The following is a 25,301-nucleotide window of genomic DNA, read 5'->3' on the forward strand; positions in this document are numbered from 1 at the left end:
TGGCGGTTGGCAAACGACGAATTGGCGCATTACCGCCACCAACTGGTAAAATAAAATAAGTCATGAGACGTGTCGTATTTTGCCAGAGAAGGCAAATATGCTCATATTTCTGCAAAATAATTGCTGAAGTTTGAAGCTGTAGTGTGTGTACAGAGTGTGTGTGTGTTTTGTATTTATTTATATTTATTTAAGTATACTGTAAACTGCTAACAGTTAATATATTGTTCATAGTTTGAAGTTAAAAAGCTTGAAGCTGTAGTTTCAAGCCAAGTGTTTTGTATTTATTTATATTTATAGGATACTTTAAACAGTTAATATATTGTTCGAGAAGAAAAAAGTATCGGTTCAGGCACCGTTTAGGCACCGGTATCGTTTTAAAGGTATCGTTTTAGCACCGGTATCGGATAAAAACCCAAACGATACCCATCCCTAGTGATGTGTGATGTTTACAGTGACATCACAGACTCCTCCCTCTGATCTGATTAGTTGGTTGGATTTATGACTTTTATTGGTTATCTGTTGGAACTAAGAATCGATCAGTTCATCAATCTGCTGCTGTGATGACACGTTACTTTATTTATTTATTTGTGTTCTTTTTCTCCACTAAATCAACTCCTCTTCATCATCCCTCCATCTCCTCTTCATCATCCCCTCTTCATCATCCCTCCATCTCCTCTTCATCATCATTTGTCAGAGGTGGTGTCTCTTCGTGGTTCTTCTGGAGGTTTGAAGGTTCGAGGTTCGTCTTCATCAGTTCAGTCTCTTCTTCAGTCGTACAGCAGCTCGCTGAAGAAACCTGGAGGTCTCGGACGAAGCCTGAGCTCCTACCTGAACCACACGGCTCGACTGGGTAATAGTACTACAAATACTGCACTACCTGAACCACACGGCTCGACTGGGTACTAATACATGTACAAATACTGCTCCTACCTGAACCACATGGCTCGACTGGGTAATAGTACTACAAATACATGTACAAATACTGCTCCTACCTGAACCACACGGCTCGACTGGGTAATAGTACTACAAATACATGTACAAATACTGAACTACCTGAACCACACAGCTTGACTGGGTAATAGTACTGCAAATACATGTAGAAATACTGTACACATTGTGTGTATAATGATGCCTCTCACAGTTTGTTTTAAATCCACTTCATCATAAACTTTTAAACCAGCAGTGTTTACGGTGCGTTTGTTTTTGAGCCGTAACTTTTCCATTTACACCTTTCAATTGTAAAAATATGAGTCAACTAATATCTGAAATCAAATACAGTCAATATTTCATAAAAAGTCAATGGTGAAGTATTTTCCTATTGAAAGGCGCTCACACACACTCAGGTGTTCTTTGGAGTTATTGATGCACCGAGCTCTTTTAGAAACAGATAACAAAGATAGAGAAGTAAAAGCTGGTTACTGAACTCTAGTCACTTTAAACTAGAATGTTATATGTCTCTATTTATTGTATCTCACCTATTTAACCAACGTTTACACCAATTACTGGAGACACACATTTCTGTACTGCTTTCACATACTGTGTTCATGTTCTCTGTGTTCATGTTTGTGTACTTTCAGAGATCGTCCATGAGGATGTAAAGATGAGTTCAGATGGAGAAAGTGATCCGGCTTCTTCTTCAGTCAACGTTCATAGTCCAGTTAGAGTGAGACTGAGAAACAAGAAGATCTCAACTGAGGTACACCTGTACGCACACCTGTACACACACAACCACACTTACTTTGATTGAACAGTAACTTTAAGCAATAGCTAAATAAACTAAATAAAAATACACTCTTGCACATAAAAAAGTCTCTCAACTAAGTTGAAATTGACAAAAGTATTTTGTCTCCACAATTCATTATTACAATAGTACAGTAACTTTGTTATTGATTCAGAACTTAATATAACCTTTAGAACTTCTCCAGCTGTGTTCAGATCTCTCTACAGATGTTCAGTTGGACCCAGATCTTGACTCATTGCTTACCACTTTTTTCTTTTGAACCATTCCTGGGAACTTGTTGATGTGTTTCTTGTTGTTGTCCTGCATTCCTTCAGATGTGATTGAGCCAAATACCGTCGGGCGTCTCTGTCTCAGCAGATTGTCCTCCTTGGTGTCCTACCCTTTCATTGAGTTGATAGACAGATGTTGGGAAACAGTTGTTTCTTGTGTCTGAAGGTCAGCTTGAATCTGTTTTGCAGATTCGCTGCAATCTTTGGGTAACTTTATTTCTGGGTCCTCTTCCAGTGATGTTGGCTCCATTGCATGGGCCTTAAACCTCTTGATGATATCGTGCACGGTGGTCAAAGGAGCGTCAAGTTCTCTGGCGATGGACTTTTCGCCTTGAGACAGTCAATGCTTGGCTACGATCTTCTCTCTGACCCTCCAGAATATTCTCTGCTTACTCTGTGTGGTGTGGCTCTCTCAAAGGAAGCTTATCTTATGTCCTTACTCTCCAGTTGTTTTTCTTTCTTCTTCTCAGTGTTTCCCAGATTGTCCACTGTCTCTGTTTTGACTGAGATGCTGCTTTTCTCACCATCGTTCTCTATGCTGATATTGCCTTTTCTGCATTAACAGTCTTTTCAACACTTGAGTACAGCTTTTACCTGCTGAAGGACTACCTTCCTCCTGCTACAGGAGTTGATCCTGGAATTCAGAAAGTCATCTCAAGTCCTGCTTTATTGCACTTTAATTCTTCCATCAGAGAGGCAGTCCCATGGCACTTTTGTAATACAGGCAGATGTTTGCAGGAACTGACCATCCTCTCGGCCTTTTCACCTTGAGTTATGTGGACCACAACAATCTGAACTGTGGACTCGGTGGTTTCCTGGCATTCAGCAAAGAGCCGCTGGTCTTGCATTGACTGAGTCTGAGAACGGGACATGGATGTGCCGTGTTTCCCTTGTGTGACCTGTATCTGCTGCCAAATCAGGTCTGCTGCCCTGCCTTCTGCTCAGACGTATCAATGGAGTCGTTCTCGAAGAAGTATAATACCTCTGCAAAATGACACTCTCAAAGATTTCCCGCTCAACATTGGGAGAATGTATTTGCTAAAACGGTCTGAATTTGAGTGTGTTTTCCCTCGTTGGAATCAGGACACCTCCTGCATGAGCTTTTTCTTCCACATCACATCATCTGTGTCCATAAGAAGTTCAGGACTCATAGTCCTGCCTTTAGTTCTGCCTTTAGTTCTGCCTTTAGTTCGACCTTTAGCTCTGCCTTTAGTCCTGAACTCTGGCTTTAGTCCTGAACTCTGTCTTTAGACTCTGAACTCTGTCTTTAGACTCTGAACTCTGTCTTTAGTCCTGAACTCTGTCTTTAGACTCTGAACTCTATCTTTAGACTCTAAACTCTGTCTTTAGTCCTGAACTCTGTCTTTAGACTCTGAACTCTATCTTTAGACTCTAAACTCTATCTTTAGACTCTAAACTCTGTCTTTAGTCCTGAACTCTGTCTTTAGACCTGAACTCTGTCTTTAGACTCTGAACTCTGTCTTTGGACTCTGAACTCTGTCTTTAGACCTGAACTCTGTCTTTAAACTTGACCAGCTGGGGCTCAAGACCTCGCTGTGTAACTGGCTGCTGGACCTCCTCAGTGAGAGGCCACAAGCAGTATGTGTCGGCAACAACACCTCGAGCAGCATCACACTGAGCACAGGGGCCCCTCAAGGCTGTGTGCTCAGTCCACTGCTCTTCACCTTGCTGACACACGACTGCACAACAACCTACAGCACCAATCACATGGTCAAATTTGCAGACGACACAACTCTGGTTTGTCTCATCACCAACGACGATGAGACCCACTATAGGAAGGAGGTCAGCCTTCTGACCACGTGGTGCAGAGACAGCAACCTCCTTCTGAATAACAGCAAGACCAAGGAGATTGTTGTTGACTTCCGGAGAGGCCACACTCAACACCCACCACTGACCATCAATGGTGCTGATATAGAGAGAGTGAGCAGCACCAAATTCCTGGGGGTGGACATCAGTGAGGACCTCTCGTGGACAGCCAACACAACATCACTGGCAAAGAAAGCCTAGAGGCGCCTCTACTTTCTCCGCAAACTGAAGAAGGCAAGAACACCCCCACCCATCATGTGCACTTTTTACAGAGGCACCATTGAGAGCATCCTGACAAACTGTATCACTGTGTGGGGCGGAAGCTGCACTGACTACAACAGGAAAGCCCTACAGCGCATAGTGAACACAGCTGGAAGGATCATTGGTGCCTCACTCCCCCCACTGCCCTCCCTGCAGGACATATACGACACCCGCCTCACCCACAAAGTGACCATGATTGTGCGCGACTCCAGCCACCCCTCGCACAATCTCTTCAGCCTCCTGCCCTCTGAAGATACTGGAGCCTCTGTGCTCGCACCACCAGACTCTCAAACAGCTTCGTCCACCAGGCTGTTAGGAAGCTGAACTCTCTCCCTCCTCTCTTTTAAGACTCTATGTCCGACTGCTGCTAAATACAGATTGATAGTTTTTTTCTTATTATATATATGTTGTCTAAATGTTTTGTTTTTTAATCTATTGCACTGTATTCACTTTATATGTTTAGATGTTGGACTGGAGAGAAACGTCTTTTCAACTCCTCTATATGTTCGGTACATATTGTGGAATTGACAATAAAGCAAACTTTGAACTTTAGACTTTGAACTCTGTCTTTAGACTCTGAACTCTGTCTTTGGACTCTGAACTCTGTCTTTAGACCTGAACTCTGTCTTTAGACTCTGAACTCTGTCTTTGGACTCTGAACTCTGTCTTTGGACTCTGAACTCTGTCTTTAGAGTCTGAACTCTGTCTTTGGACTCTGTTTGGTTCCTGTTGATGTCCCTGACTCCATTAATGTGCTGCTTTTTTGTGTTTTAGGACATTAACAAACGTCTGTCATTACCGGCCGACATTCGCCTTCCAGACGGTTATCTGGAGAAGTTTAATCTGATTGGTCCAGCTCTGTTTGAGCAGCCAATCAGCAGAAGGCTGCGTAGAGTGTCTCTGGTACGTCTACCTGCTTTTATTGTCCTGTTTCTATTGTATTCTAATATTAGTATTTGGTGTCTTCATGCAGATCATATTAACATTATCTTGTCCGTCTGTCTTTGTCTCTGTCTGTCCCTTTGTGTCTGCAGTCAGAGATTGGTTTTGGGAAACTGGAGACGTACATCAAACTGGACAAACTAGGAGAGGTGAGGACTCATGATTGTATGTATTGTGTTGATGTGAGCAGACCAACCTGTCTCTACCTGTCTCTCTCACCTGTTTCTCTCTCCCCCTGTCTTTCTGCAGGGGACATATGCTACAGTGTATAAAGGTCGCAGTAAACTGACCGAGAACCTCGTGGCCTTGAAGGAGATTCGATTAGAACATGAAGAAGGAGCTCCATGTACTGCTATCAGAGAAGGTAGTACTTATGTATACTAAAGAAGTAAGACTACACTACAATAATCTACTACAATGCTAGTACTACAGTTAAGCCTACTCCCATTACAGTATATTGTGACACACACCACAGTATATGATTCGATCAGTATCACTTTTAGTACTGATACTGCATTAACAGTGATACTGATAGTATCAGTGGTAGTACTGATACTGCATTAACAGTGATACAAGCAAGAGACACACTGTGATCCCGACTCATTCCTGTCGACACATGATGGATGTAGCAGTGTAGTGCCCAGGATTTATAAAGGGGTGAAGAACCGTGTCTAAACATGCACCCCCCCCACACACACCTCAGAGAGAGGAGCCCTGACGTGAGATGTTAGACGACTAGACCACCGAGTCGAATGTTACGATAACGTCACATCACGAGAGCCGTACAGGCTGTACCATGGAGGAGTTACTGAAAACTGAACTTGGAGGAATTGGACATAAAAGAGAAGAACACAAATATAGTGACAGATCAACTTTACTTAATGCACTTTATTTCATATGTTTATCATCTACATGGAAGTTAAGAGTGATCAGTGACACAAAGGGTACAGTATGTCATTTATTGTATAATGAAGTTGTGCTTAGTGCATTTTAGTAAAAAAGTGTTCCGTGACACAATGAGAATACAATATGCACTTTATTCTTTAATCTTTCAGTTCAGTGTGTTCTCGGTGAGTGACTATGTGAAATACAAATACCTTTTGAATTAGTTTTGATGCAATTTGTCCGCTGAGTTAACAATATGTCATGTAGGTATTAGACTATCCAGGTGGTACACGGCAAGCTGTATTTAAAATTATAAAAGTATTCCAAGATATTGCAATATGCATTGTATCGTATCGCAATATATCGGCCCAGTATTAATGTGTGCATAATAATCTGTGCGTAATGAGTGGTGGTCCGTCAGGGCCTTCAAGGCCTTCTCTGCTGGTCTAAACAGAATCACAAAGTTATAGCTATTTTATAATCTAATTATGTTTCTTAAATACACTACATGTATTATAATTTATAAAAATATTGTTCCCATTATCTTATGTTCTCATTGCACAGCTCCTGTCTTCCTCAGTTGCTCTGCTTCCAGTGCAGCTTGTTTTAAGTAGAGCTTTTATCCAATCAGATTTCACCTCTGTGTCTCTAGGTAAGAAGAGAGGCCCGAGGCCTGCAGACTCACAAGTGCATCCATGTGCAGTTTAAGTGAATGGGGATGATATTGTTGATTGTGATAGTGTTCAACCAATCAGATCTTTAGTTTGACATATTGGGCGTATTCTTTGACGTGTCAGAGCCTGCTAGCTGGCCTACAACTATGTCAGCATTAAGTGCAGCTCAGTTTCCATGTGCAGCTCTGCAGTGAGGTGCAGCGTGTGCTGTGAGTCAGTTGTGAAAGTAAAATCATAAGACGGACTCCAATAGAGAAGAATGGGTTGCGGCTTGTCATTATTAAGGGGTGATGGTGGACCCCGCAGCCAGACAGACCAGTTCAGAACCACTGTCCTACATGAGCGCAGAAAACATTATATTTACCTCAATTTAAGCTTCTGCATTTTCCTAATGCACTAGTATTATTCAAACATATTGTTCGGTTCGTAAGCCTCATACCGAACGGTTTAATACGAAGGCGTATATAGTTACAGTCCTAGAAACGAATAATAGCTGTGGCGCCATCATGAGGTTATAAGGTAGTATTTCAGCTGCAGGACAGCAGTGAAGGCCTAGGTATAAAATGTACGGCCCGCCACTGGTGCCATAATGCGTGCGTAATAATGCATGCGTAATAATGCGTGCGTAATAATGGGTGTGTAAAAATGCGTGCGTAATAAAGAGTGCGTCTTAATGCGTGCGTATTAATGCGTGTTTATTATTGCGTGCGTAATAATGCGTGCGTAATGATGCGTGCGTAAAAATGCGTGCGTAATAATGCGTGCGTAATAATGCGTGCGTAAAAATGCGTGCGTAATAATGAGTGCGTCTTAATGCGTGTGTATTGTAACGTGCGACAGCCGCCGCACGCTTTCTAAAAATGATTTCTTAATTTAATTTATTTTTTAATTATTAAAAAAAATTAAAATTTTTATTTTTTATTTTGTAATTTATCAAAAAAATAAAAAGTAATGAATAAATAGGAGGCCTTTTGTTTGAAACGAACAAAAGTGAAACGAGGATCCCTCAGTAGTGTGTGCGTGAACTGAGAGAACCTTGCCGGCGACGGGCAGACCCGAGCTGCCGCCGGGGTGACCACGGATCCACAGGACTCGTGCCCCGATGAGTGCCCCTGATGCAGCAAGGGACTGCCAGAAGGGGGAGAGAGGCAGAGGTTCAGTTCTCTCTCTATATGACTCACTCACCTGACCTGAGGGAGAGTGGCTCCCGCGCACTTCTCCCTAATTTGCATCGATAGCCTCCGCTTAAGAGAAACTTATACCGGTAGCCAATTGCACCAAATAAATCACCAACAAAAGCACAATCGATAGCTCGTTTGCTTTCTTTTCCGAATCGCCAAACATTGATATACTAAATAGTATAATCTGTCGCTCGAATAGCCGTCGGTTTTACAAAATCTTTAAAAATTGTATTTCCCTACTCAGAGCCCAACAGTTATAAAGCTCTTTCAAACTCACGGTCGTTCTTTGGGACCGGTTTGAAGCGGGTCTTCCCCGAGACTCTCTTAACTATAGAAACGGATGTTAGTATGTATAGGTGTGTGTGCATAAAGTATGCATCAGTCGTGTGCCGTAATGGAGGTCCTTCAACTTACCACAGAGGCTGGGAGATCTCCCCCTTAGAGGAGACCTCTTCACTCAGAGTTGCCAAAATAGACGTAGAAAAAGAGTCGGTCGAAAAAAGTTAAAATGTTACTTATTTATTTCTGTCCAATTCAAAGTATATTCTTTTGGTCCAAATACAGAGAAAAATCGATTAACAAAAAGATATAAAAATATCGAAAAATAATTTAAAAAACCCTGTACTCATTGAGCAAGCTGTTTTCAAATGTCCGGAGATTTGTAAGAATTTAAAGTTTAACCCCATGCAGGTACAGACCTGGTGGACTTCTCCTCAACTACCGCCTCGATCCTTTAAAATCGAGAATATTTATACTCTCACAACACCGGGGGAAAGTTCCAAACCCCCCTGCTTTCTTGCTGCCTCTGTGGGTCATGACATGGGCATGGTAACCCCCCTTAAATTTAGTCATACATTGATGAACATATTGTTCTCTAACACAATGACATCTACTGGTACTCAGAACGTATGACACACCTTGCTCACTGGTTGATAATAATCTTCAGATACATATACATCAGCGTATGTTCCAACAGGTTACAGGGATACAGGATAATACAAACAATACATGATATAAAACATAATACACCTTTTTGCCCAGCATAAGATTAATAGCAGGGTATTCTCATATATATGTACCCTAAATTGCGCCTATGTCCTTAAGGGATCCAATGCCTAAACTAAGGCTGTAGGAGACCCTAACCGAAGCTTAAAGTAAACATAAAAGATAATAAGTAAAACATGTGTGTGCAAGTATGTGGTCATCTTTCTAGGCCAAGGGTGAATGTGTTGACAAGCGTCCAGGGCTAAATGCAGAATGCAAACATCTGTGTAAGGCTGTGAAAACATCACGTCACCTTCATCTGACCCCCTGAAAGTGGGTCACAAATCTGGATCATGAAAGTAGGTCATAAACCCAATCACCTGGTCACCTGGACAGCCCCTTCAAGCCCCGCGAATGTGAGTGTGTGTGTGTGTGTGTGTGTGTGTGTGTGTGTTGTAGCGTGAGCGGCTCCTGCCCCGTTTCTAGGCGGGGAAGTAGTTCGCACCTAACACGGTGGTTACTCCGTCGGCTGTCCCACCTGCGAGGATATGCGTTCCTCCTTGAGGTCTCAGAACAATACCTTCGGCCTTTTATCTCACCCTGTAGCTAAATAGTTAGGATTTCGGAATTAATTGTCTTCTTGAAAGTCTTTTAGGGCTAATGCCCTAGGCGCTCTCAATGGGATGTAACCCTAACACCCTGTATGTAATAGTTATGTACATCGTCTATACTTTACTATTGCCTAATGTGAACATTCTCACCATTTATGACTAACACTGCCAAGTCTTCACCCAGGGAACTTACCTTAAGCTCCTCTGCATGTTTCAGTCATCACATCTTATCGCACCATTAACGGACAGGGGAAGAGGGGTACATTGTTTTAAAGGACCAGAACACTGTTTTGGTTTCAGTCACTTACTAAATGTAAGGCTGTGTTTTTATTTCTGGTTTTCACACAAGATTCACATACAACAATTTCAATTCAATGAAACAGTTACAGTGGCTACAAGAACTAATTCTAGCATTCCTCTTTGTCAGCCTTCGCTGATTTTGTAATGAGGTATTCTTCAGTCAGCTCTCTGACATTCCCATTCTCTAGTTGGGGTGGGGAGAAGCCCCAATCTCACAGTTTTTCTGCTGCTTTTTCTGCTGCTCTAAGGCTGGCACCTCCTTCATTTCATGTGTCACTCACACATGAGTCCTCTCTCTAGAGCTGACACAGAATGTAACTGGTGGTAACTGGTTTGATCCTGCTAGAACCAGAAGCACTGTAAGGCTCAAGTGACTATTTTAAACAAAGTGTCTAACTCTAAACAGTTTATATGTTAAATCACAGCTATCATAAAATAAAACAAGTTATATTATGATGGTTATAAAAAGTGTAAACATGCTATATGTTGTGCTGGTTATACTTTGAAATCAAAAGGGTTACAGGTTATAATAGCTATGCTTTTATGCTTTCATACTTTTCTACGATCTTTCTACAGTGTGTGTGTATGTTATCTTATCTGCACGTCTGTGCAGGCGCCATCATACCAGAGACACAGAGCCCTGTGTCTCCCTCGGTTACATTTTTGTTTTTCTAAATTTTTTATTCGTTGTTTTGCTGAGCAGCAGTACGGTGCTTGTTAACACCTAATAACCAGGGCATTCCGTGTAGAGGGCATTCACAATTTCGCAAAACACTCCAACATGTCTAACAGTATTAATGTGTGTGTTCTCCCTCAGTGTCTCTCTTGAAGGATCTGAAACATGCCAACATCGTCACGCTTCATGACATCATCCACACACAGAAGTCCCTCACACTGGTGTTTGAGTATCTGGTGAGACGCACACACACACGCACGCGCACACACATGCACACACATCTTTTTATTTGGTGTATTGAGCCTTTAATCCTGTTTCTTGTGTGTTTCAGGACAAAGATCTGAAACAGTATCTGGACGACTGTGGAAACATCATCAATGTTCACAACGTCAAAGTGAGAAAACTTTGAATGTACCTGTCAGTACTACTAGTTTACAAATGACATAATACTGACTGACATGGTATCAATGATGCTGATATGAGTTGTATGCGTGTTTGGATCTGGTAGAAGCAGGTTTGGTTATTAACAAATATTACAGATAATTGTTTTATGAGTAGTAATAATAATAATCTTTATTTATATAGCGCATATCATACAGGCTATGTACCTCAAAGACCATCCTTTTACAGATAAAATAAATAAAAGTTGTAAGAAGAAAGCATGCATTTTGCACTTATATTTTAAGTTTAATTTAATAAATTTCAACAGGAAAACATTTTACATTTAAAATGACAAAAAAATAAGAAATAAAAAAATCAATAAAAAGTTTTTTTGACAAAAATGTTTGAATACATAAACGATTATTTAGAAGACAGATGTGTGACTTTATGGATCGACAAAGTGCTGTTAAAAAAGAAAAACTTAGCGAAATAGATATGTTTTTAAATGATGCTTGAAAATGTCAACAGAGGTTTGCCTCTAATATCTTTGGGTAGACTGTTCCATAGTTTGGGAGCATAAGTATTGAGTAACTAGTTTTTTAGGCCTCTGCTCGAAAATTGCATACCCATACTAAAAAGAATATATCTCTGCAACCACAAAGTCTATTTGAATAATTTTGGTGTTATAATAAAGGTAACACTTGTGCGATTTCTTCAGATGTGTAAATATCAGTATATATATGTTACTGGTTAAGAGTAAATTAAGATGGCACACAGCACAAATTGAAACGTTTCAGGTTCGCCTGAAAAAAAAAGCAATTACAGGATTATTATTTCTTTGGAATGATGCAGCTGCAGGTCTAAAACCTCTCCCAAATCATAGCACAATATGTGAACAGTCTCTCTGCAAAGTTTGACTTTGATAAAGTGAAGCAGAACAAAATTAGAGAGGTTTTAGTACAGACAGTTCAGGCAAGGATTTTCTCATATACCAAACTATATATTTCACTTGTATATCACTAATGGTGTTCAATACATCCAAATACAGCAGTTTTGACTTTATTTTGAAAGCCAGAATCCTCTCTGAACCGTCTCTGCGTACTGGAGTTTTTCTCGATGTCAGCCCCCTGTGAGTACATAGGGCTCTATCTCAGCAACCCATTGGTCGATTTCAGTGACTGACACCTCATTTGAAGCGTTAGAGCCAATAGAATTTAGCTATACCGACCAAAATGAGATTGACAGCACTGTTAGCCAATCAGAATCAGCAGCCCTTGACCCGGATTTATTTGATCTTAAACTGCTTAAAACTCTACCTGTAATGATTTGTATTGGTTTTTGTGTCCTCAGCTTTTTCATTTCCATTTTTGTATCCATGTTATGCAAGTCTACCAGTAACTTGCCCCCAGTCAGTACACTGCTGTTTGTCTCCTCAGCTCTTCCTTTTCCAGTTGTTGCGAGGTTTGTCGTATTGTCATCGGAGGAAGGTTCTCCACAGAGACCTGAAACCCCAAAACCTGCTGATCAACGAGCGAGGAGAGCTCAAACTAGCAGACTTTGGTGAGTCCACTGCTTCTGTTTACTGCTGGTGTTAGCAGACACATTAACATAGACAGTGTGTGTGTAAAAACAGATGTTCATTTAAATTAGTATTTTAGATAATTTTAGAAAAATAATTTCGACATGTTACATTTATATTTGCAAAAGTGATTTATAAATATATTTAATGTAAAATATCAGTACTTTCATTTTTACTGGAAAAAAATAACAATTACAGATATCTCTAGATGAATTTCTTTTTTTTTTAAAGATCCAGTTTTTTCATTTGTCTGACAAATTTCGACTGACTGGCCCATACCTTCTGACTGACTGGCCCATACCTACTGACTGACTGGCCCATACCTTCTGACTGACTGGCCCATACCTTCTGACTGACTGGCCCATACCTTCTGACTGACTGGCCCATAGCTACCGACTGACTGGCCCCATACCTACCGACTGACGGGCCCATACCTACCCACTGACTGGCCCATACCTATTGACAGCTGGTCACTACGATTACTTTGAGCAGCATGCCAGCATGAATCAAATATAATAAATAATTTGTTTCAATATAATTCCTCCATTTACCATAGTGGTCTGAATAAGTTGCTAATTTTGTTGCTTGTTACTTAAAAAATTAAAGTCACTAAGAGAGTCTGAAGAGTCGCTAAGTCTACACTGATTACTATATTAATATGGGATATATCAGCCATGCTACCATATTAATCATTGATAAATTAATTATCCTCCCTATCAAGTTAATTGGGGCAGTGTGATTCAGTGAAAGTTGCATGCCAGAGTAAAATGATTCGGAAACACTGTCAGATTTCATTCATGATTTTTAATCAGGATGAAAAAGTCTTACAGCGTGCTACTCAGCTGGCATCTTGCATGTTCAACATTTCTTCCTGTGATTTGCGGCGGTATTGTTTGTAGCAGGTCTGGAGATCACGGTAATATGTGGGCGTTCAAGTATGGACCATCAGTGGAGAAAGTACTACTGTTTACTGGTGACCTCCTTCACTTCTGAATCTCTGGAACAAAGGGTAATGCGCCAAAAGAGCTACACCAAGGCTGCTAGCTGGCATCACAGGGAAACTAAAACAACCAACAAGTTAAGTAGAAATTGACCAGGAATGCCAGCAACCATCACCTGGGAATGGAGACAACAAACAGGCGGGATGGAGAGTGAGGGAGGCGGGGTGGAATTAGGAGGAGACTGCGGCAACGGATATCAAGACCAGCACTACCTGCTATGATATATATCCACACAACAGATTGTAAACTGTTGAACAAGGAATGGAAATACACTGGACAAATGTTACATGAACCTCACCAATGCCTATCAATCCAGGAGCCAATCACCAATATCCAACTTTGACCACACTGTGGTTGTTACGGCTGTTTGTGTTCCCTGTGCTCTTGGCCCCTCTCCATCTCTAGCAGTGGCGGGCATTGTGTTTTATACTTGGGCCTTCAGTGCTGTCCTACTACAGTTGAACCACCTAATAACCTCACTATGACGCAGCATAACGGGATGCTTTGTCATTAACGGATAATGCATATAGTCAAAATCAATGTAATTAACACAATGACAAGAACAAACTCAGAAGAACCAGTCATATATTTATATGACAACAATGCAGGTAGAATAACATAAAACCCAAATAAAACTACACCTCTGCACATTCCAGCAAAACTGCAGCGCTAAAACACGCATTCATCCACACATTGAAGAGCACCATTCAAATATTATTCACATCAGAGGGAACAATATTAACCATATCATAAAAACGACACCATAGCCAAATGACCACAGTAGTAACTCTACTGCAGAGGTAAAACAAAAGCAGTTCACTTACCAAAGCTGCTGTTCACTTAAAGACAAAGTCCATCCTCGTTTCTTTGAGTACAAAGAGTTTAATACCGCGGTTGTACAGAACATCGGTTCAGTTACATTACATTACAGTCATTTAGCAGACGCTTTTATCCAAAGCGACTTACAATTCAGATTCTATCACATTTCTACAGCGTAGGCACAACTACGGGAGCAATTTTGGGGTTAAGTGTCTTGCTCAAGGACACATCGACATGCGACTAGCAGAGCCCGAGCCGGGGATTGAACCGCCGACCCTCTGATTGAAAGACGGCCCTGCTATCCACTTAGCCACAGTCGCCCAGTTCCAGTAAGAGGTCCTTCTTGATTCATGGACGCCAGTGATAACAGTCGAGCCTCCCCAGTTGTTCTTGAATACGTTTTAATGCGTTTGAGGCAGTGGTGGGCCGTCAGGGCCTGCAAAGCCTTCTCTGCTGGCCTAAACAGAATCACAAAGTTATAGCTATTTTATAATTTCATAATTTTTCTTAAATACACGACATGTATTATAATTTATAAAAATATTTTTCCCATTATCTTATTTTCTCATTGCACAGCTACTGTCTTCCTCAGTTGCTCTGCTTCCAGTGCAGCTTGTTTTAAGTAGAGCTTTCATCCAATCAGATTTCACCTCTGTGTCTCTAGGTAAGAAGAGAGGCCCGAGGCCTGCAGACTCACAAGTGAATCCATGTGTACTTTAAGTGAATGGGGACCATATTGTTGATTGTCATAGTGTTCAACCAATCAGATCTTTAGTTTGACATGTTGGGCGTATTCTTTGACGTGCCAGAACCTGCTAGCTGGCCTAGCCATATGTGATTGGTCAGTGGGCTAGCCTGACATGTTGGGCGGTGACAATCCCAATATCTGCTGCCTCTGTCAAGCGGACATTTTCAGCCCTCAAACGCATTAAAACCTATTCAAGAAATGCAACTGGGGAGGCTCGACTGTCTAAACTGGCGTCCATGAATGGAGAAGGACTTCTTACTGGAACTAAAACGCACGGATGTACTGAACAACCGTGGGATTAAACTCTTTATTAACAAAGAAAGGAGGAACAGCAGCTAAATAGTGAACAGCAGCTCTGGTAAGTCAACTGCTTTTGTTTGTACATCTATAGTAGCTTAAAGATGCTTGTTTATATATTATTATTTGTACAACTTTTATGAAGATGGATTTTTGGTTTGGTTTAATATGTGATGGGAACCATTGTTACGTCCAATATTGCTCTGGGGACATATTTAGCTGGTGCCAATGTTGGCAACTGGGTGACTTTCTCGCAAAATCTGGCAACTTTCCAAACCCTCATGGCGACTTTTTTGTCAAAAGCTACTAGCGACAAATCTAGCGACTTTTTCTGGTATTATTAGAGAGTTTTCTGACGTTAAAGCACGTACCGTTCTGCACTCTCGTGAACGAGCAGCGGGTGCTGCCGTGAGCCCCTCCGCCGCCGCCCCAAAGGACACACAGGCGGGTACTCTCACAGAAGCCTGGCGCAGCAGTCCCAGCTGCAGTCAGAGCAGAGAGGAGACACACTCTATGTTTTAATGCGGTGGTGGCTTCATTTTGACACGAAACAAATAATAACTGTAGCTGTGTTTCAGCTGCAGGACAGCAGTGAAGGCCCAGGTATAAAATACACGGCCCGCCACTGGTTTGAGGGCTAGAAATGTCCGCTAGACAGAGGCAGCAGATATTGGGATTGTCACCGCCAAACATGTCACACTAGCCCACTGACCAATCAAGATGCACGTTAATGCTGACGTACTTGTAGGCCAGCTAGAAGGCTCTGGCATGTCAAAGAATACGCCCAACATGTCAAACTAAACATCTGATTGGTTGAAGACTATGACAATCAACAATATCGTCTCCATTCACTTAAACTGCAAATGGATTCACTTTTTTTTACCTAGAGACAGCATGGGGCAAAATGGGAAAATATTTTGAATACATGTAGTGTATTTATGAAAAATAATTAAATTATAAAATAGCTATAACTTTGGGATTCTGTCTCGGCCAGCAGAGAAGGCCTTGCTGGCCCTGACGGCCCACCACTGCTACTAGTAACCCTGCCCAGGTGTGCTGCATTGCTCAACCAGGTGCACCTGGCCTGTAAAGGAAGTGCTTAAAAGCTCCTGTGCCAGCAGCAGAAGGGTGATGTCTCCGGTGTGGCCAATGCCATTCTTGCTGCCTCTCAGCCTAGGATTTTGTATTGTCTTGTTTGTATATTTTCGTGTTAATAAATCCCATGGATTTGATTGTGTGTCTTTTGTGGATGATATGGGTAAGTGGGGGAGTGTTGTTCGCCCCATAGGACTGCCCTACGGTGGGGCCTAACAGAGACGCAAACAAGGACACTTTTGAGCTGCAAAGAAAGGAAGGAACTGAGAGGGAAACTCAAGGAGGCAAAGGATGCACCACGAGACACCTTGAGTATTCAAGGCGGGGAACCCTCCAAAAATGGGGCAGACAATGAAAAACATGACAGGTATGCCAAGTAAACACCATAAGTGACGAATGATGGGTTGGCCACTGCAAATGAACCCAAGGCCTTTTTCATCATATTGAAACCAGTGGGAGTTAGGGTTAGGGTTAGATGTAGGGAGGTACTGAAGTCAGTAACTGTGGGGTCTGAAGAGTCAGTGGGTGAAAACCATCTTTCAACACCTCAATGCACTCAAGTCCAGCTGCCCTGACATCAGCACCTCTATTCTACACTGAGGAGCTAGTGACACACACACACACACACTGTCCTCACACATCAGCCTTTCTAAGAAACCATGTCCCAAGGAGTGCAAAGACTCTCGACCTGTGGTGAACTCTGTATCCTCTCTGAATTCATTATAATAAAGCCAGACATACTGCTCTCCAAAATTCATTTGTTAGAGATTGACCCTTTTCTCATCCTTTGGTACTGCTCCTCCCTCATCAACAGGCTGGTTAGATGTGTACTCTTTCGCTCACACTCCCAGAGCTGCGAGGCGAGGTGGTGGTACTGGCCTGCTACTCTCCCCAAAATGGAAATACACTCTTGTCTCGGTTCCTCAGTTCTCCCCGTCCTCTTTCGAATTTCATGCGGTTACTGTCACTCATCCAGTCAAGCTCACCATTGCTGTTGTGTATCGCCCACCAGGCGCTCTTGGTGAGTTCCTGGAGGAGCTCGACACATTAGTCTCACACTTCCATGACGATGGCGCCGCACTCATCCTGCTCGGCGGCTTCAACATCCAGACTGATAAGTTAGAACCTCTTCTTTCCTTCCTCTCCTCCTTCGACCTTTACCACTCCTCTTCTCCTCCAACCCACAAGGCTGGCAACCAGCTGGATCTTATCTTCACTAGACACTGTTCTACTGGTAACCTCTCCGTCACTCCCCTCCAGCTCTCTGACCACTATTTCATGTCCTACTCCCTCTCCTCTCCCCCCTTACTTCCTCCACCTAACCACATGGTTTCTACCCATAGTCATCTTCGCTCCCTCTCCCCCGCTGATCTTTCCTCTTCTGTTACCTCTGCTCTCCCTGACCCTGAATCCTTCTCTTTCCTATCCCCTGATACTGCTACTGATCTTCTCCTATCCACCCTTTCCTCTTCTTTGGACAACCTCTGTCCCTTCACCTCCAGGCCTGCACGGCCAACTCCACCTGCCCCGTGGCTGTCGTACTGACAGACGGAGCCTAAGAGAGGCTGAGCGAAAATGGAGAAAAGGCAAACTCCCGGAGGACCTTCTTAACTTCCAATCTCTTCTTTTCACGTTTTCCTCCTCTCTATCTACTGCTAAAGCTGCTTTCTTCCACTATAAAACCCTAACCTCTGCTTCCAATCCTAAAAAACTCTTCGAAACTTTCTCTTCACTCCTCCAACCCCCACCCCCTCCTCCTACTTCTTCCCTTCTCCCTGATGATTTCGCCAACTTCTTTGACAAGAAGGTAAACTATATCAGATCCTCGTTCTCTTAGCCCCTCTGTCCCTGTCCCCCCTCTCCCTCTCCAGCTCTTCCCCTTCAGCTCTCCCTCCCCTCACCACGCCCCATCTTACCCTATCTGGCTCCCCTCTCCCCTAACGAGGTCCTCAACCTTGTTACATCTAACCTCCCCACCACGTGCTCCCTTGACCCGATCCCCTCCCTTCTTCTTCAGTCTATTGTGACTGAACTCCTTCCTTTCCTCACCCACCTCATCAACACATCTCTTGTTTCAGGATGCTTTCAAGACTGCCAGAGTCACCCCCCTTCTGAAGAAACCATCACTTGACCCCTCTGATGTCAAGAACTTCAGACCGGTTTCTCTTCTACCCTTTCTTTCCAAAACACTTGAATGTGCTGTCTTTAACCAACTGTCTTCCTATCTCCACCAGAACAACTTCTTGGACCCCCACCAGTCCTGGTTCAAGGTGGGTCACTCGACAGAGACAGCTCTCCTTGCGGTGACAGAGTCGCTTCACGCCGCGAGAGCTAACTACGGGGGTTCCACAAGGTTGAGTTCTGGGCCCCCTTCTCTTCTCGCTCTACACAACATCTCTGGGTTCTGTTATTTGCTCGCATGACTTCTCTTACCATTGTTATGCCGATGACACCCAGCTGGTCTTGTCGTTTCCCCCCCGGTGACACTTAAGTGGAGGCACGCATCGCTGCGTGCTTGGCTGACATCTCGAAGTTGATGGCGACACACCACCTGAAGCTCAACCTGGAAAAAACCGAGCTACTGTTCCTCCCGGGGAAGGGTTGCCCGCACCGAGACCTGTCCATCACCATTGATGATACCCTGGTGACGCCAACTCGGACTGCGAGGAACCTGGGTGTGACCCTGGACGACCAACTGTCGTTCTCAGCAAACATTGCATCGGTTACACGCTCCTGCAGATTCCTGCTCTACAACATCAGGAGGATTCGCCCTTCCTCACTGACGAGACGGCGCAAGTGCTCATCCAGGCTTTTGTCATCTCCCGCCTGGACTACTACAACTCTCTACTTGCCCGAGCCTCACCCTCGGCCATCAGACCTCTGGAGCTTGTCCAGAAAGCTGCAGCTCGTCTGATCGCCTCAAGTTCTCCCACACAACTTCCCTTCTCCGTTCTCTACACTGGCTCCCTGTAAGAGCTTGCATCCAGCTTAAGACTCTGGTGCTAGCCTACAGGGCAGTGAAAGGAACAGCTCCTTCCTATCTCCAGGCCACGGTCAAGCTCTAAACCCCCCACCCCCGACCACTTCGCTCTGCTGCCTCGGGGCGATTGGTTGCCCCATCGCTCAGAGGTCCCTGCAGCCGATCGACCCGGTCACGGCTGTTTTCTGTCCTGGCCCCACAGTGGTGGAATGAACTCCCCACTGACGTCAGGACAGCAGAGTCGCTGCCCATCTTTCATCAGGCTGAAGACTCACCTCTTCAAGAAGGCCTACCCTGAGCCTTCCACTCACCACTCATTGTATTCATACTAGTTTGTTGCACTTATTGTATTCATATTAGTTTGTTTCTGTACTTCTGCTCTGGTTTATGCTCTTAGATGCTTGTTTAAAAAAGGAGATGCACTTATGACTTCTGGTGACTCGTACTTCTCTTGAATACCGATGTTGAATACACTTATTGTAAGTCGCTTTGGATAAAAGCGTCTGTATTGTAATGTAATACAGACACCCTCTACCCACATACAACCTCTACCCACAGACATCCTCTACCCACAGACAAACCTACAGATTACATCTACTTTTGCTTCAGTTGAGGATGAATGAACTTATAGTAAATTACTTTGGACTAAGGCAGGGGTCGGCAACCTTTTCTATCCAAAGAGCCATTTTGCCCTATTTTCCACCAAATAAAATTTGTCTGGAGCCGCAAAAGCTATTTGATATCACAGCTTATAAAGTTGTATATATAGTTATATTATATATACAAAAACTATATTTTGTTGTATTTATGAAATTATAGAACAAGAATAAAGACATTTTTTTGCAATTTTACCTGTTATAACAATATCAAACTCTTATGAAGAGGAGAGTTTGCTGCAGCAGCTGAGAAATCGCTCTTTTTCGCTCATCTCCAGCGTGACACTTCAGCAAATGCTGTGTGCTTGTTCTGAAAGCATACAGGTAAGTCAGCATCATTGGCAGTGAAAGCAAATGAAGACGTCCACGCAGAGTTAAACTCTATTTTCCTCCGTGACTTTTCTTTTTTTGGATTTATCCATTGATAGTTTACAGAGGGGTTAGGGGTCTGAAAATCATGATTAGCCACCTGCAGGGAAAAGCGCTTGACAGGGGTAGAGGATTTAAATGCCTGTGGGAATAATTAACATATAAGATTCTGTTCATTCTTGCTTATAAATTATATTCTCTCTGAACACGTTTCTCTTTTTGGAGAGAGTCATGTGAGATAACTTCTTCGATTAGCGCAATCCTCCTGCTCTTCTTTCTATTTCCTCGTCTCAGCCCCGTGTGTCACGTGTGTGTGTGTAAACCTCGCTCGAGTCAGGAAACTTGTCAGAATACCCATATTTGATTGGCTGAGCTGCATCACGTGATGTGATTTGCAATGCATTGGTCGGTGTGTTTCCTGCACTGCCGAACAAGTGCCGTAACGGCTGAATAAGAAGCGCCTGTTAAAGTTTAAACTCGGTGCCCAATATGTATAATTCCGAATTATCTATCGGTTTTTAGTTTCTGGGTCCGGATCTGGTGCGCCAGTTGGGGACCTCAGGGAGCCGCAACAGAGAGGCTAAAGAGCCGCATGCGGCTCGCATGCCGCAGGTTGCCGACCCCTGGACTAAGGTGTCTTCATGATAGTTATATCATGTTGTGATGTTGCTGAAGTGATGTAAACACAGTGATGATGACACTAGGGCGTTGTGTGTGTTTTAGGTCTCGCACGAGCAAAATCAATCCCAACCAAGACGTACTCTAATGAGGTGGTGACGCTCTGGTACCGACCGCCAGACATCCTGTTGGGCAGCACTAACTACTCCACTCACATCGACATGTGGTCAGTACTATCACTCTATTGTAGTTTGTTTGATCCCCATAAAGTAGCTGTTCTTCCTGGGGTCCACACAGTTTACATGGGGAAAATATACAAATTTTCTCTTTACATTACATTACAGTCATTTAGCAGACACCTTTATCCAAAGTGACTTACAATTCAGATTATATCACATTCATACACGTAGGCACAGCTACGGGAGCAATTTTGGGGTTAAGTGTCTTGCTCAAGGACACATCGACATGCGACTCGTGGAGCCGGGGATCGAACCGCCGATCCTATGATTGAAGGACGGCCCGCTCTCCACTTAGCCACAGTCGCCACCCTTTGTCGCCAACCCTTTGTATCATAAGACACTAACATAACACATAGTAATGCACTTCTACTCTAAATAAAAAATAGAAATTGAAACAATTTTATTTACAGTTAGTGAATCTACCATGATCTAAGAGATAAATACCATCATTTATTATTGAATGTCCATGTAACCCTTACACACCCAAGAATGGTTATTCATTTTAAGTTATATATAAGTATACTGTATAGATGTCTGTGTGTCTTTGTGAAGCACTTGGGTTACCACATACAAGCATAGAGGGAACTTAGAGAGAAGACGTTTGAAATCAATTTAAACCCAGGAACTTTGATTAAACACAATCAAAAGCCAGACAATAAAAGAGGGTATTAAGGGGCATCTTAAAAACAGACTCAGCCGGTCTATTCCAGAGCCAGGAAGCTGCTACAGAAAAAGCCCTGTCTCCAGCCAACAGATCTAGTACCATTAGCGTAGCAGTGAAGAGATGAAAGCAGATTGCATAATTCTTCCCATTGGGAGAATGTAAAGACAGAAGACAAGTTGGCTCAAAACCGAACCCTGTGGAGTCCCACATGTAAAGACAGAAGAGAAGTGGTCCTAAAACTGAACCCTGTGGAGTCCCACATGTAAAGACAGAAGAGAAGGGGTCCTAAAACTGAACCCTGTGGAGTCCCACATGTAAAGACAGAAGAGAAGGGGTCCTAAAACTGAACCCTGTGGAGTCCCACATGTAAAGACAGAAGAGAAGTGGGCCTAAAGCTTCTGTCCATCCTGATAGATGGATCCCTCCTCTGTTGCTCTCTAAGGTTTCTTCCTTTTTCTTCTCCCTGTTAAATGTTTTTTGGTGGGAGTTTTTCCTGTTCCGATGTGAGGGTCAAAGGACAGAGGATGTCTCATGTGTACAGATTGTAAAGCCCTCTGAGGCAAATTTGTGTTTTTGGGCTATACAAAATATATTTAAATGAATTAAAAACTGAACCCTTTGCAATCCCACATGAAATATTTGCAGGTTTGAAGGATGAGCTGCCAATGGAAACAGTGAACCTTCTGTTTGAAATTTAAGAGTAGAAATGCGGAACCAGATTGTCAAGTGTCTCAGGAGAATCACGCCAGTGACAATATCAAAAGTTGCACTGAGATTTAGAAGCATTGAGATATAACATTTACCAGCATTGGCAGTACAGAAGAGGTCATTGGTCACTCTTAGCAAAGCTGTCTCTGTACTATGGTGTTCACAGAACCCTGAGTAGAATTTCTCAAATATACTGTTTTGTTTCAAAAGGGGCAGAATCTGATTGGAACAACTTTTCCTAAAACCAAAGATAAGAAACAAAGCTTTGAAATTGACCTAAAACTACTTGGAGTGGCCAGGTTACCCCCATTTGGGGGCTCTCGGGCTCAGCCCCCCTGAAAATATTGTTCGGAAAATAGACTTATTCTTCGCCAGATTGTACATGTGTACTTTTTTTTTTTACCAGATTAAACTGCAACATATGGGCAACACTATCATATAAGTCACTTTTTACACACTCCAAACACAACTATAGACTACTAATATAAGCATCTTGAAAATGTGGCATAAAATCATGAAATCCTGGGCAGAAATCGGCGTTATGTGTACTACAAATCAATATTTGCACCACGAAGCTAGCAGCTAGCCGGCTAATCCGCACATCGTTTAGCATAGCATTCGACACAGAACGCATAAATACCTTTGGTTTTTCTCTCCGTGAAACCAGTAGAAAGCTGTGAGTGGACAACGGTACCAGGGCAGTGGTCTTCACCGGAAAAAATCCTTGATTTTTGGTCACGTTTTATGAAATATTAGTACAAAAACATCGAAAATGCTCCAGTTCAGAGCTACCGTCATGGTCGCCAACTGCATCCTGTTTACTTCCGAGCTGTTTCCGGTAGAAGGGGGGTCAACCCACCTCGGGCCAGCGGTCAGACTTTCGGCCAATGGAATTTTACGCTCGGGGATACGCAGCACTTCTTGCAACTTTACTCGGTGAAAAATCTGTCAATCAACACCCGCTTAGGTACCCGCCTTCCTGAGACTCTGACGCTTCGAAGGCGGGCTCATTGACTGAAATCGACCGATGATAGGCTGAGCTACAGCCCCATACACACAGACCAACTGAGAAAATCCTATGCATGAGAGCCAGAAACATGCCCTTGCTTTCAAAATCATTTAAAACGGCTGTATTTGGATGTATTGAATAATATGAGTGATAAAAAAGTGAAATATATAGTTATATAGTATATAAAATTAGAATAGAGCATGAGAGAGAAATGAGAATTCGGCTTGAAATTCTGTACTCAGACCTCCTATTATGCTGGCCTGCTTCACTCAATCTAAGTAAAATTAGCTTAGAGAGACCACAAACCTGTTGTGCTATGACTGGAGTAGTTTTAGGCTTCACTCTGCAGTACATCTCACAAGTGTTACCTGTATTAAACCATCAAAATTATTAAAATAGACCTTGTAGTTAGAGCTGTGGACTCTCGAGTATGGGTATGCAATTTTCGAGCAAAGGCCTAAAAATAGGGCTAGGGGGCTGTAGTCACTAAAAGGTTAAGACTAGGCTTCTTAAGGAGTGCCTGAACTATAGCATGCTAAAAACTAGATGGGAATGTACCTGTGGCTAAAGAACTGTTAAAGATTATCAGTAATCTAGGGTTAGATTATTATTATGAAGACCATTTGCTTCAAATTACATTTTTAGGAGGCCAGGAAGGACCACAATAGCCAGTGAGGTATCCTCGATAGGGTGTGAGATGTGTAACCTAATGCTGTCGGTTTGATTTGAAGAAATCTTTAAACTCCTCACAGCTGAGTCATTTGCAGTGTAGCCAGCAGTGTGGTTAACTGTGGAGTCTATAGTACGGAACAGGATACTGTAGTTGTGACTGCTCTTAATGATGATATCTAGGAGGAATTTAAATGTTGCATCATTTACAGAGGATTGGTACTTGATAACGAGCTCCTTCTATATATTTAATAGGATACATACAGTGTGTCTTTTATCCACTTACACTCTGCTTTCCGGCAGTTCCTTCTAATATAATTGGGAGGGACTGTGGCTAAGTGGATAGCAGGGCCGTCTTTCAATCAGAGAGTCGGCGGTTCGATCCCCGGCTCCAGCTCTGCTAGTTCTGTGTCGATGTGTCCTTGAGCAAGACACTTAACCCCAAAATTGCTCCCGTAGTTGTGCCTACGGCATAGAAATGTAATAGACTCTGAATTGTAAGTCGCTTTGGATAAAAGCATCTGCTAAATGACTGTAATGTAGAACTCATTCAGCAGGGGTCTGCACTAGTCTTCCTAGCTCTCCTCTTAAGAGGGGTCAGTGGAGTCTAGAATAGAAAGACAGGATTTATGGAAGAGGTCTATTAATTCATCAGTGGGGGGAATTCAATAACAGACTGTGAAATCTGGACTATAGGCATTAGAAAACCAGTATTCGTAATCAGTAGCCAATGTTTTCATGGGACAACAGACAGGAATATAAAAATCGTTTAAAATTAAAGCCTGTCATATCTTGACATGACAACGGATAGGAGCTCAGAAAATTCACAATGAATGTGGTTTGGATGGATAGATACTGTTGTTGTTAAACATATTGTTCAATTATATTTACTGTTCGTCATCCATAAGCAATGTTATTGACTTTGAATCTTGCTAGTATGTTAGCTTTCTGGCTCGGAGCTGAGCCAGAGGCCCCATTGCATCAAGTACCTTGTGGGATGGTAATAATTGTTCAAAATATTAGCAAATGTAAGGGTTACAGCCAAAATTGAGTGAATGGATTGTGAAAAACTTAAAATGTTCGTTGCAAAAGGCATGGAAACATAAATTAATTATTAA

At 42.7% G+C, this 25,301-nt stretch overlaps 1 protein-coding gene across 1 annotated transcript in view; it reads left to right on the plus strand.

Moving 5' to 3' along the window:
* cdk16 (cyclin dependent kinase 16) overlaps positions 1-25,301 on the plus strand; it is a 38,752-nt gene that overhangs the window by 4,133 nt on the left and 9,318 nt on the right. Inside the window, exons 3-11 of the mRNA XM_076076380.1 lie at positions 695-850; positions 1,578-1,696; positions 4,873-5,001; positions 5,133-5,189; positions 5,290-5,404; positions 10,493-10,587; positions 10,683-10,745; positions 12,169-12,292; positions 21,000-21,120. Of these exons, the coding sequence (XP_075932495.1) occupies positions 695-850; positions 1,578-1,696; positions 4,873-5,001; positions 5,133-5,189; positions 5,290-5,404; positions 10,493-10,587; positions 10,683-10,745; positions 12,169-12,292; positions 21,000-21,120 (979 nt within the window). The remainder of the gene's footprint in view (positions 1-694; positions 851-1,577; positions 1,697-4,872; positions 5,002-5,132; positions 5,190-5,289; positions 5,405-10,492; positions 10,588-10,682; positions 10,746-12,168; positions 12,293-20,999; positions 21,121-25,301) is intronic.

This window comes from Anarhichas minor, unplaced genomic scaffold (assembly GCF_050575085.1).
Source record: "Anarhichas minor isolate MPS153535 unplaced genomic scaffold, ASM5057508v1 ptg000056l, whole genome shotgun sequence".
In the NCBI taxonomy this organism is placed as follows: Eukaryota; Metazoa; Chordata; class Actinopteri; order Perciformes; family Anarhichadidae; genus Anarhichas; species Anarhichas minor.